Source organism: Dermacentor variabilis, chromosome 4 (genome assembly GCF_050947875.1).
Source record: "Dermacentor variabilis isolate Ectoservices chromosome 4, ASM5094787v1, whole genome shotgun sequence".
NCBI lineage: Eukaryota > Metazoa > Arthropoda > Arachnida > Ixodida > Ixodidae > Dermacentor > Dermacentor variabilis.
The window spans coordinates 142886079-142899717 of record NC_134571.1 but is presented as its reverse complement, the minus strand read 5'-3'; the positions used below and the strand labels follow the sequence as shown (position 1 = coordinate 142899717).

Genomic DNA, 13639 nt, shown 5'->3' with positions numbered 1-13639 from the left:
GTTGCCGCGATCCGACACATCACTGCCCATGTGGGCCGGAAACCACTTTATCACTACGCATCGATTTTCACTCGCGAGATCGACCGCACGCAACACACGCGCGGCTTCACCACACACCCTTGCTCTGGCGTAATTTCTCAATGCCGTCCTAGAATCACAGAGCACAGTCGTGCACTCGGGGTCGGCGATGGCCAGGGCAATAGCCACCTCCTCGGCTGGATGCGCGAGTCCGCACACTCGCCGCTGTTCTCGTTGCACCGGTCGATGCCCCGACGACTGCAGCGGCGAATGCCTTTCTGTCATGTGGATACTCCACATGACAGAAAGTTTGCGTCCACAAACACGGCACCCCTGTCTTTGGCATGGAGATCGATGAGCGCCTTGGCCCTCGCCGCCCGCCACTCTTTGTGGAACTCAGGGTTCATGTTTCTTGGCACCGGACATACCCGTAGCCGTCTACTAATTGCGTCCGGTACAGGCACCTCTGTATTTTCGGGTCCCATTTCCTTTGGTCCCAGGCCTAGGTCACGCAGCACTTGCCTGCCCGTTCTTGTTTCCGATAGCCGCGCGAGCTGAGCGGTCCTCTGCGCCTGGGCGATTTCCTCCAGGGTGTTATGCACTCCCAGGGCCAGGAACTTGTCGGTGCTTGTGCAGTCGAGAAATCCTAGTGCAGCCTTGTACGCTTTGCGTATGAGCGCATTGATCTTATTTCGCTCGCACTGCCTCCGGTTGTTGAAAGCAGCAACGTATGTAATGTGGCTTATAGCGAAGGATTCCACTAGCCGGTTGAGGCTTTCTTCCTTCATGCCTGCTGTTCTGTGTGACACCCTCTTGATGAGGCGGATGGCCGTGGTGACTTTAGCAGCAAGACGGTTGACCGCCTCGCCGTTGGCTCGTTTGCGCTCAATCAGCGTCCCCAGCACTCGGATCTTCTCGACAACCGGGATCGTGTGACCGCCGCTCGTCTTAGATCTTTATTGTCGCTTGCTCTCTCGCAGGTTCGTTGCTTTTCGTCTTCCTAGCAGAAGGAGTGAAAGCTTTTAAAAAGACATTATTTCGAATCTTAGCGCAGTGCTACCGAGGTATAGGCTCGCCGGAAGACATGCTAAGTGAGTGAGTGAGTGAGTGAGTGAGTGAGTGAGTGAGTGAGTGAGTGAGTGAGTGAGTGAGTGAGTGAGTGAGTGAGTGAGTGAGTGAGTGAGTGAGTGAGTGAGTGAGTGAGTGAGTGAGTGAGTGAGTGAGTGAGTGAGTGAGTGAGTGAGTGAGTGAGTGAGTGAGTGAAACAACTTTATTTTGTCCACAATAGACGCGAGTAAACTCAACGGCACCTGGCTACGCCCACTCGGGGACGACCAGGTGAAACCTGACGGCCCTCCCGCGGGCCCTCTGGACTGCCAGGATTTGAGAGGTCTGGTCCTGGGCCCTAATGATCTTCATCATTTCCTCTTGGGTGAAAGGGGGACCGGCAGAAGCGCAGCCCCACAGGACATGCTCCAAGTCCGCATAACCACAACACAGGGGGCAATGATTTTAGATTCACTAGCCCTTACTACATTCCAGAAGCTTCTTGGATTATTTATAAGCATGTTCGTAAGGGTATTATTTCCTCTATCATTACCTGCAGTCAATCCACCACTCCCTCATGGTACAACTCAAATTGTAATAACCTTTAGGTCATTTCAAGCACATCCACGGCACACCTTGCACATCTTGGAATGCTTATAAACTACCAGAATGTGAGTAATTAAATTACACTAGGAACCATTTTTCATATATCCTGTTGGCACAGGCAAAGCACTGATGGAACGATAAACAAGTTAAAGAAAGCCCCGCCCCCCCCACCCCCCCCCACCCCCATGGTCAGACCACGTGTCTCCTCCTTCATCGGCTGCACATGAGTAACGTCCAAATGACGATAGCCCAAGAGTGAATGTAGATAAGCCAGTGAAACTGGAGGCATGCCCATGGATTGAAGTTTAAGTCTTGATACCATTAGTTCATTCATCTCAGGATGTCGCAAGAGTTTGCGGAGATCCCAAACTTTGCCAAACTCGGGTCTTCCTGCGCATCAGTGTAGGGCCTGTATTCAGAAAACTGTTGTTACGCAAACCCCGCGTACAAATGTAATCGAAGCGCTGGCAGCCTCGTTATCAGCCGTGCCGCCATTGTGAATTCGTTGCTCAAACGCTTTCCAATGACGAAACCGCCTTGCGCAAGAGCGTTTTCAATGCAGGCACAGTACCGTATATCGCGCCAGCATACCATTATTTTTCTTGTGGCGTGTGCATAATTTCCAATTCTGGGCGATACAAGAACCAAGGCTCTATTCAGCGTTGGGTGTGGACGAGTTGGGTCTTAGACCTACATAGAGCAGCCAAGTTTTTCATGAACAATACTTTTTTGTGTTCTGTCTACCGTCAAAGAGGCACACATTTACGCATAGCCATGGCCGACAGGTTCTAGAAGCAGTCTAGGATGACGCCACTTGTAGTAGTGTTCAAATATGGCGATGAATTCAAGCTCTAGTACAAATTAAAGATCTTATTGCAATAACGCTGAGAAAGTAGGCATTAGAAACAATTTATTGTGTGGCAGTGGCCCACTATGAAGAGCAAACCATGACGACCGAGGGTTTTGCGCCGAAGCAGCAATACTACTTGAATGCTATATTGATCCCTAGGACAAATATTTTAATAGGCATGCATGCTTATATCAAGAGCACATGTGTAACAGTAGCGCCTTAATATTACAGCGATGCAATGATGAACGAAACCATGCAGGAAGACGGTGAAACAATCACTCTAACTCCAACGGGTAAGCTGAACGTGCCTCCAAGTGCAGAAGGTACGTCTACGTCTTTTGTCTCACGCCGCTCCCAAATGAATTTACGCCTATTGCGGTAGCATTGTATGAGTACATCACGCACTTTCTGGAGACTAACACCTATCTTTCTAACTATGTTTGTATCCAACCCTTTTCCCGCCTTCCCGGGTCATCTGACAGTCCGTGGTCGAATGGGTAGCTAGCGCACCGCACTGCTGTGCTGAAGGAACAGGGTTCGAATCCAACCAACTGACTAACTTGGGTAACTGAGTATGTCTTAATATGTTCATGCGTGCCGCTATTCAACGAACCTCTTTCACGCCAACAAGGGTACTGGGTAGGTACCACTGTTCGAAAAAACCCTTGAGGCTGATTTGAAGCACAATATATGTGCCACTCTGCCTGTGCTGGCCTTCAATGAACATCTTTTATGCCGACAATTGGGTCACTGTGTATGTGCCCATAGGTGTGTACCGCTATTCATTCGATGTTTCTGATGCCAACTTCGGTAACTATATATGGGCCACGGTTAATGTGCCGACTTTACAAAGGCGAGAATGGTTCCTTAATTTTTTCCGACGCCGAGAGGAATCGCACCCGTCACAAGGGTTTCTCAGGGACAACAACCCGACGCACTATTAAGCCTCGCCACAAATGCACTTATTATGTGCCGCTCTTCCATGACCCCCTACCCAACTTAGTATGTGCCACCGAGTGTGCGGCAAGCGAGTGAACAATCCTAAACGCTCGAAGCCTCCGGCGCACCACGCTTCTCGTCTCGGAAGCCACACGTGGGCTTCTCGGCAGTACCACTAGATGGCGCAGCGTGTCCAGAAAGAAGCATGTGACGCGTTTCTCGTCGTTCACGCGCTCCAGCGCGCAATGCAGTTTGGAGGTCGTGTGCTGGCTTTGCGGTGGCCGCGATCGATGGCACCATGTTCCTCAAAAAGTCCGAAATTCCAGTGCTAGGGCCGTAAATGTCTCATGCATGGCTTGTTTCGATGGTGGCAATATTTGTGCGGCAATATTGGTTGAATGCTAACGCAAACCGTCGACAGTCATCGTGAGACGGATTCCGCCGCATTTTTTTTTTGTCTTCTTGAAAAATAACCTACCTTTCCTGTTCCCACACGCGCTGCACAATGATGCAAGATGAGTGCACAATGGTGTAGAGCCGAGAATGTCACAAGAGCAACTGTAAAGCACAATGCGCCGACGACCACGTAACCGATATGTAAGCGCAATGTAAGCGCAATGGTGAAGTTTTTGAACATTCAGAAGCGGTACTAATTGAAACATGGCCGATAGTTAAAGATGCAGTTTTTACCCCGCCTGATCTACAGGGTGTTCAAGCTAACTTTAGCCGGAGTTTAAAAATATGCAAATGCTACGTAGCTGGACAAAACAAAGGTAATGTTTGCCGTCGCTTGAGGATACTCAAACTATATTTTTTTCATTCCACCTAATTAGATAATTAGTCTTAATTAATGAACTTATCAGATATTATAATGAGATGAAACGTGTCAATAAGAAAGTTGTAGAGCGACATGAAGAACTCCCGATACAGGTTTCTTTTTCTCAATAAGTGTTACAAAAAAATGATTTTTCGAGCGTGAAAGCAGCCCGCGAATACACCCAAAGTGCCTCGAGCAGTCAGTCTCGTGGCACTTAATTCGAACAATTAATTAATTAGAAATTAATTAAGACTAATTAACTTGTATCAACCTTAGCAAGAAGATAGAAACAGAAATGCGAGCGGCAAAGGGGACAAAGTGAAGATGTGACTAATGGCGACGTGAATCATATTTGTTCTGTGTTATTATGGACAGTATACCACTACATATTTTGGCGCAGCCGCCAATAGAGACCGTGATATGGATGACATTCATCGCTGAAGACTGTGGTGGCCGCTTGGTTTTCAAGAAATACCTGGTCCGAGACGGAAATTCTCTCGGCCTTCCTGAACACGTTACCACAGGTGAGTTCGTCGGCATTGTCTTGACTGAAGCCTCCATTTCGGCCAAGCGTGTCCCAAAATGCTCGAAGCAGTGCTAGAGTTGTTGCAAGGTTTTCCGCACTACTGGATGGAGAGAGCCAACAGTCATCGCCAAGATTCTTGCGAAATATCAAGCCGTAGCTTTCACACCATCGACCAACGCTTTTCACAGGCGACGCAGGAAGAAACTTCTAAGCCTGCTTTGGACGTTTCAGGACCCATTAATACTACACGTAGTAAAACATTTCGCAAGGGTGAGCAAGAAGAAACAACAGATGTTAAATGTGTGCCTTTATTGACTACGGAGACCGTCTTACTTATGTCGTGAAGCCTCCTGTATATTCAGCTAGAAGTGAATGGACAACCCATGCGAGCTCTGATGGACAGTGTTGCTTCAGTGTCCATAATTAAGAAAAGCGAAGCAAACCCTTAACATATACTTCCTGGCAAGCAAATACTTGTACGGAGCTATGACGGTAATGAATGTAAACGCTGTGAATGGGTACGTGTTAAGTTGAAATATCAGTCACAGACTTCGGAAGTAACAGCTTCCGCTACTGAGAACCTGGAATACAATTTACTGCTCTCCCTTCCGGACATGAGGCTGATAAAACTGAATATTTACTATGATGGTGCTATGTGGGTCGACCCTGGCGTCGATAAAGCGAATGCAGAACTCAGCTCGAAACAACTGCGAGTACCGAAGAATGGAGACGACATTCGCCAAGTTTATTCAGAGCTGGTCTGTTTAGCAGGATATCCGCCAGTGACAACCAAGTTTCAAGTCCCGTTTAAGCTAAACGACGTAAGTGTAGTACGAAAGAAGCCGTACAATCTGACGAGGGAAAAGGAGGCGTGGCTCAAAGAAGAACCAAGGTAAATATACCTGGTAGCGAAGCTTCCATAACCCGCCGTGGTTGCTCAGTGGCTATGGTGTTGGGCTGCTGAGCACGAGGTCGCGGGATCGAATCCCGGCCACGGCGGCCGCATTTCGATGGGGGCGAAATGCGAAAACACCCGTGTGCTTAGATTTAGGTGCACGTTAAAGAACCCCAGGTGGTCAAAATTTCCGGAGTCCTCCACTACGGCGTGCCTCATAATCAGAAAGTGGTTTTGGCACGTAAAACCCCAAATATTAAAAAAAAAACGCTTCCATAGGAGCCCATACGTTCAAAACATGGCGGTTCATCGGCGGTTCATGGGGCTTAGCGCCATCTGTATGTCGTGGGAACACTTCCGGCGGAAGAAAAAATAATATGACGCCATGCCCATTAAAAGCAGAAGCGACGTCATGTTTTCGAAGGCGCGAAATTTGTTTTGTTGTCCTGCCTTTGAAGCTATATATTCAAATGCCCTGCCATTCGACTTGATTGGCGTTTCGAGCTTTCAGCATGGAAAGCGATGCAGGAAAAGGCAAGCCTTAAGCTTGTCGAAATCGCATCCCTGCCCAGAACATACTTTCTTTGGTGGCCGACGAAAGCTTTAGGTGTAGAGTGATGATCCTATTGTCGGATGCCAAGCCGTCGGCCAGCGCAGTCACGCGAAAACAACTACACAATTATCTGGCGGTCGTAACTCACTACTTTTGACTGAACAGATTAAGAAGCGATGAAGCTACCCGCGTCACCAAATTCAGACAAACTTCGACAAGCAAGAAAGCACGAACTGTGAGGAGGGCGTATTACAACAGGTGATCTTTACGAGTGCGCCTTTCTGCCCATTTCAAGACGTGCATTGCATTGCGAGTGATAGTGGCGTCAACGCCCCCTGTAGCGATGGGCGCTGAAAAGAAATGCATTTATGAATAATAATAAAATTAAATGAACTTGTATTTTCTTAACTCTTCACGAATATATAATATTGACTAGGAACTTTATTTTCGTTGAATGAATGTAACTGTGTCTCGTTTGAATTAAAAAACGCGTTTTTCTTTCCCAATGTTTGTTCCCTCCAAACATAGTCGCGCTTCAATCGTTGCTCCCATAACCCCCATGCTGATGTCGGTGACAATATGTACTGAACCGCTTTTCGCCCGAAGCTTCGCGACCTATTTGAATCGACCTTGGAAGAACTCTAAAAGATGTTGGATGCTAATATCATTCGGCCGTCCGTGTCCGCGTTTGCATCACCGATAACAATAGCTCCGAAAGAAATGGTACCCTGCGACTGTGTACGGACTATAGCATAATTAACACGCCTGATCCCTTTTCCAAGGCACAATATAGGTAACATTATCGATGAAACTGGCGGCTTAATGTGTTTTTCTAGAATCGATCTCTGCAAATGGTTTTGGCAGATTCCACTTGAAGAAGAGACAAAACAGTGCACTCATTTTATTACCCCTTTTGATATATATATGATTGCGATCGCCTGCCACTCGGCTGGAAGGATTCGCCAAGCTGATTTCAAAAGATGATGAACGCTGTTCTGAAACCCTAAATTGGCCGTTTTTGTAACGTTTACGTGGACCACATCATTGTATACTCCAAGAATGAGCATTTACATAGAGAACACCTGACACATGTGCTCACAGCTCTCTGAGAGGCTGCTCTAAAAATCAGCTTTAGGAAGAGTGAATTCTTCAAGAATAGAAGGACTTTTCTGGGTAGAGTACTGGACGGAACCACCAAAAACACAAAAGAAGAGCCAGTGACACGTATTACAAAGCTAGTGAAACCATATGAAATCCTCTCACTCTTGAAAACACGACGTTTGACAAGGATGACGCAAAAGGACGTACCCTTCTGCTGAACGGAGGAATCTGAGGCGGACTACAAACATCTGATTCAAGTGATCTCCTCTGATCCCACACTCTGCCTTCATGACTTCACCCTTCCTTTCGAACTTAGTACAAATGCTACTCAATATGGAACTGGAGCAGTCCTGTACCAGCGACACTGCAGCCGAGCAAGAAATCAACAACTTCGTGAGGTTGGCTACCACAGTTACACATTCACGAAAACAGAAGTACATTGCACCGCAACAGAAAAAGAAGCACTAGATGTTCTGAAAGCCATTCAATATTTTCGTTCCTACTGGAAAGGCGCGCATTTCAAAGATCTAAGGGTAACATTGCACGTTGGAGAGGCGAACTTCAGCAGTTCCACTTCGAAGTCAATCACCGCCCGCGTGGTTCGATGAAAGATGCTGATGCCCTATCCAGGTTTGCAGTCATGCAAGAGGACGCTCATCAGCCAACAATGAACGTCAGCAATGTATGGGAGGGAACCGAAATATTGCAGCCCACTAAGAAGGGAAGAATTGCAGCGCCTCCAACATTGGCCCCACACGTGTTAGATCTGCATCATAACAGCCCTCATACAGGTGGCCATGATGGCTTTTGGAGAACATACATGAAGCTTAGAAAACGATTCACATTGCCAAAAATGAAAGAAGACACCAAAAGATTTGTACAATCATACCATGAATGCCAAACAAATACAGTGAAGTTTAGACAACCTACTCAGCAGATGACCTTGCCTAACTACTCGAAAACGCCATTTGAGGTTGTGCACTTGGACTTCCCTGAGCGCCGGAAAAAATCCTAAGGTGTGAAGAAAACCCAAGCGTTTCCGGTATGCATTGACGAGTGCACCAGTATGGTGGTTGCTAAGCCGGGAGGAGAGGACGCTAACCACGTTATTGCTTTCATGAGCCGAAAAAATTTTTATAATGTGAAAGTAATAGCATCCGACAACGGGCCACTATTTGGAGCCGTCGATTGCGAGAAGGGGCGGAACAGCGCGGAATCGTGCTGAGGCTCACTGCACCACATAATTCAGCAGCTAACTACTTTGCTGAGAGAGCCATTCGTGATCTAAAGCCATACATGAGCATGTATCCGGCATTTCCAGATGGATGGAAATGTTGCCTCGAGGCTGCGGTATCCCATCACAACCGATCCTGCACAACGGGCCTAGGATGTGCGCTAATGTTTGCCGCTACTGGGAAACGTACATATCTTCCAGCTGACGCGGCACTGGGAGTGTACAAGATGGTACGGCTTACAGAAGCCAAAAGAAATGAGAAAAGTCAAGCGATGTACCGCACAAAAATCAAGTGAAACTCCGGCAAAAGGCAAGATCCTGCGCTACCTGAACTGCAGGTGGGGGAATGGGTGCTGGTGAGAAAAGGACTCTGGGTCAAACTCCATACACAAAGGACCATATCAGGTCGCGAAAACGGCTAGCCAACAGGGACAGTTAATGACTGTTTGGTACATCGGCCCCAATGACGCTCTCGAGTCCGCCTCCATAGCCAACGTCGTCAAGTGTTATCCTAGGAGGGTTGCAAGCAATGTTGTGGGGAGTGAAGCAACCTAGCGGAGGAGAAGATGGAAGCACGGAATGGAGCGGAGAAGAGGAAAAAATAAAGAAGTGGCTAATGGCGACGTGTATCATATTTGTGCTGTTTTATCATGTAGAGTACCACTATATATCTAATAAGGCGGAATAAAAAGTATAGTTTCAGTATCTCCAAGAAACGGCAGACAGCGTTACCTTTGTCCTGTCCAGCTACGCGGCCCTTGCATATTTTCAAACACTCAGTGAAGTTGGCTGGGACATCCTGTATATCATATATATGTCAATAAGTTATTCGAAACAACTGATACCGGGCTTCTAAGTTTTGAAATCTCTAACTTAGTTCTTTTTGACCAATTGGAGATCTCTGTCTAGTGTCCTCGCTCCCGTATACGTTAAACATATTTTAGTGCATTAAGAACAGAATTCGCCTCTCATTAATGGGCGCCGATACACCATATGCAATAAATAAAACTCATTTCACAAAGTTACAGCACGCAATGAAACGTGGTGTGGAGGAATGTGCGGAGAGGCTTGAGTAGATCACATTTCGCTCTATAGTGGCGAGCACGTGGTGACCTTCCACATGGAATTGTTCTGAGTAATAAGCAGACACTGCAAACTTCGTTTTCTTTTTCAAGAGGATAGCGGATTTCGTTCAGAATTTTTCCCTCCATTTCTTCAAGCACAGCGTTTCCCAACATTCCTTAACTGTCAAAAGTGAGCGCTACAGGATGCCTTCTGGTTTACTTAAATCACCCACAGCCTCGACAACCCTAAAGTATTCCATAAATATGGTTCCGGTCGCTTCTCTCTGCGACCAAATCTATGTTGTGATTCTGGGGGAAATGGCGAATTTCTACAAAAGAATCAGAGAGACGCGTCCCACACAATACGAGTGAATCTTTAGGGTGTTCTCCGTAAGCCCAAAAGTTTATACTCCTTACTTCTTTGTTTTCTCTCACCGCAAAAAAAAACATTCCCTTTGTCGCTAATGAACGACTATTTTCAGATAATCAAGACGTCATGAGTATTCGGGTTGTACTGGAAGACATACTTGTGTCCGAAAAAAGACAGGTAAGATAGCTTTGCTGCAAATGTAATGCTTCTTTAATTTTGTCTTAATTTTCCAAGACGGCATGAAAGGCTGGCACAGGAACAGCATCGAAAACCTTAGTGATCCATCTCGGTGTATTATGGGACCAGATGCTCAGTCTATTCAGAAAAACGTTTCAACATCACAGTACACGCTTTCACAACGCTAATGCGATTGCGTTGAAAAAAATTCAAGTGTATGTACTAGTCAAGAGTCAACCTAACTCGGACAATAAAATTGGTAAGGTATTTAGTGCTATTTAACTCAGGCAAGCAAAAAAAACTAGCGTCTTTTATCGACAATGCCACGCATCACAGAACCAATGGCGCGCCCCGATGAAGCCGATGGTTCATAATTGAGTACCACCATGTGAAGCTTGTATGTTCAGGGCCGTGGCTTCTGAGCCACGTGGCCAGCTCACGCTTCCAGAGACGGACAGTAGGCAGACAAGCAGGCAGCAGGGCCTTCTTCGATCGTGTTCGGGTGCCAACTGCCACGGCTGGGTGCTGCAGGTCCCCGGACAGGTCCGGCCGCACGCTACGGTTGCCTGTGCCACGAGCACCGGGGTGATAGTGCGCTCGCCACAAACTCTAAGCTGCGAGCATCGTGAGGCGCATATGTCGCTCAATTCATATGCAGACGATGTATTTCGTCCTACGCTTCTCATCAAAGACATCGCAAGCTTCCGAAAAATTTCTATTCCTTAATAGACGAAGGATTAGCATTGTACAGAATGATAGCTCCGTGGTCAAAGCAAGAAAGAAAAATGGTGCGTTTTACACGAGGCTGTCCTAGCATAAAGCGATTTCTTCTTACAAGTGTGCTCGGGACGGCACTTTCAGAAAATCGACATTTACAGAAAAAGATCTGAGCAGCGGCCCCTATCAAACCGCTTTCGGTTCAGGAATCTACAAGAATTAAATTTCATGCAGGCAATAAAGAGCCTTTTCACGCGTATCGCATCCGTTACCAAAACCGAGTTGCAGTGCTTCCACGTTCGTTAATCCCGCGTAATTTACTGCTTGTTGCATTCATGAACTTGTCGTGTGATTTATTTTCATCTTTTTTCTTCGTTTGAGCCATTGTCTTAGTTTGTGGTTTAAGAGGTGGCCCTGTGGCATACACATGTGTTTCCATGAAATTGTGGAGGCCCTCGCCATGTAGAATTTGCAGCAGTAGCATGGCAAACTTGCCGTTAAGGAGAAAACGCCTATAACAATATATCTGATCCGTTTGCAGCTTGGCAGCTCTTCCCCATGCTCCAGAACCTCCCCCCTCTCAGCACTGCGCCTCGAAGCAAAAGTGTTGATCGCACTGCGCTTCATTGGTATTCCATGGTAATTGCATTGGAGCGCAGCGTCTTTTTCAACCGAAAGGTAGCGCTGTGCTCAACTCGGTAGAGTGGAAAAGACGTTCGACACTGGGATCGTTTGAGAAAGCGGGGATTACACTCGCATTGTAAAACATTGCTTTGCTCAATACCCCACATAAATTTAAAGGGGTGGAGACATCAAAATTTTCGTTCATGCGTTTGTTGATTCAAACGTTGCGTCCTGCTTCAGGGAGCACGATACACACAGCGGGATTCATATATATCCGATAAATAATTTAATAATAGCATTATTATACCGAGCGATTTCGGTTTCGGTTTCTGGGCTCCAGGGGATGCTATGACGTCACAGAGGAGGAAACGCAACATGGCTTGGTCACGTGGCCCACAAAAAAATAGTGACGTAAAACTATGCTGCGTCGTCTGCTCGTGCATACGCGTGCTCTGCCAGCAGAGGTCAACCACTAGCGATTCGAAGTGCATGTCGCGATTATTACAATTATTGCGAAGAGCGACAACAACGGTAAGAAAATATTGCGGCTTGTGAGAGTCGGTGATTCATTCCGAAGCGCCGTAAGCTTTAGCTTTGAAGTGAACCGGAAAAGGCCTAGCGACGATATCGGCGGCGCCGAACGATCCGAGGCGGTGAAGCTGCCGTCGATGCCAGAGCGACCACTCCTCGGTCGCTGATTGGCCGCTTCGCCGTACGGCTGCCGCACAAATGGGTCCCGGGCCCGTCCTCTCTACGGCAAGGAAATCTCGCCGTTCGCGAGCAAAACCGCTGTCGCACGGGGGCCCGCGAACGGCAAACGGAGTGCGGCGAGTTTCCGTGCCGGTAACGTGGACGGGCCGGTAACGTGGACGGGCCGGTAACGTGGAAAGGCCAAGCGAAGGAGAGTCCGCTCCGAGCTGCCGAACTACGCGACTATGCGAGGAGAGAAGCAGACAACACGAACGCCGCATATCCTGCCCTTTCGGAGTCGGCCGGCTAGTGTTACACTCAAACGTGTAAAGGCCCGTTCGCAGGGCAACTCGCCGCACGCAGTTTGCCGTTCGCGGGCCGGCGTGCGGCGTTCGTGTTGTCCACTTCTCTCCTCTTGTGTCCGTGTCTGGACGCCTTACCCCTTCTTTGCATTAAGAAATGATTTCTATATGCCTGTAGCTCGGTCGTAGTGGAGGCTATGCTCGGTTGCGCGGCTCAGCAGGCTCCGTAATCGGCATTTCATCGCTACTCATCATACGTCACGTTTTTGTGCTGGTGTGCTATGACGTCACTATTTTCGTTCCTCCTCTGTGACGTAGTAACTGCCGCGCTAGCGATGGGTCTCGACTACGAGAAGGAGTTTTTAATGACTCTTTGGAGCTCAATTAAAATTATTTTGAAATGTTTGCAGCGTCCAATACCTCGTTCTGGGTGTCCTTGCATACGGAAGCAGCCTACAACATGCTTTTTATAGCCTCAAAATTTGGTGTCTCAACCCCTTTAAGAAAGCAGACGGCACAGCACCACCTCTCAGCAGAAGTGGTCACTGCGCTTCATTGGGATGGATGGATGGATGGATGGATGGATGGATGGATGGACTTTATCGCGGTCCTTTAGGGCGCGGACTCTCTGATACCAGTGGTATCAGTCACACGATGTACGCAGACGCCGTCACCATCTGGTTTACGGGAGGTAGCGACAGAGAGGTAGGGACAGCCCTGCAAGAAGCGATTGATGCTGCCCATAGGTAGCTCGAACCCACAGGCCTTCGGTGCTCACCGCTTAAGTCGGAACTGTTACTGTATCATCCCAAGCGCAGAGGCCCCAATGGGACGCCATGATAATTCTGAAGAAGCGTAGCGCATTCTTCAAGCCAGTCGAGGAGTGGCGTTGCACTAAACTCGATGGAAAGAAATAAGAGCTTCGAGTCGAGGATTGTTTGGGCATAGGGGGTGGGGGGGGAGGGTGGAAGAGATATCCTCTTGCGAAGAGTCCTCGCTTCTGGGCAAAGCCACTACAGGTGAAGGTCCACTGGAGAATCTGGAACAGCACACTTTGGACAGTTCAATGGGTAATTCTGCTGCTGGACCTCAGGCCAAGGAAGCTGAAG

General features: G+C 47.8%; 1 protein-coding gene across 1 annotated transcript in view; it reads left to right on the top strand.

The window, feature by feature from the left end:
* The first annotated feature begins 2785 nt into the window (after nt 1–2785).
* Nucleotides 2786–13639, top strand: part of LOC142577994 (glutamate-gated chloride channel alpha-like) — a 53665-nt gene continuing 42811 nt past the window's right edge. The window contains exons 1-2 of the mRNA XM_075687421.1: nt 2786–2844; nt 10133–10197. Of these exons, the coding sequence (XP_075543536.1) occupies nt 10147–10197 (51 nt within the window). The 5' untranslated portion in view covers nt 2786–2844; nt 10133–10146. The remainder of the gene's footprint in view (nt 2845–10132; nt 10198–13639) is intronic.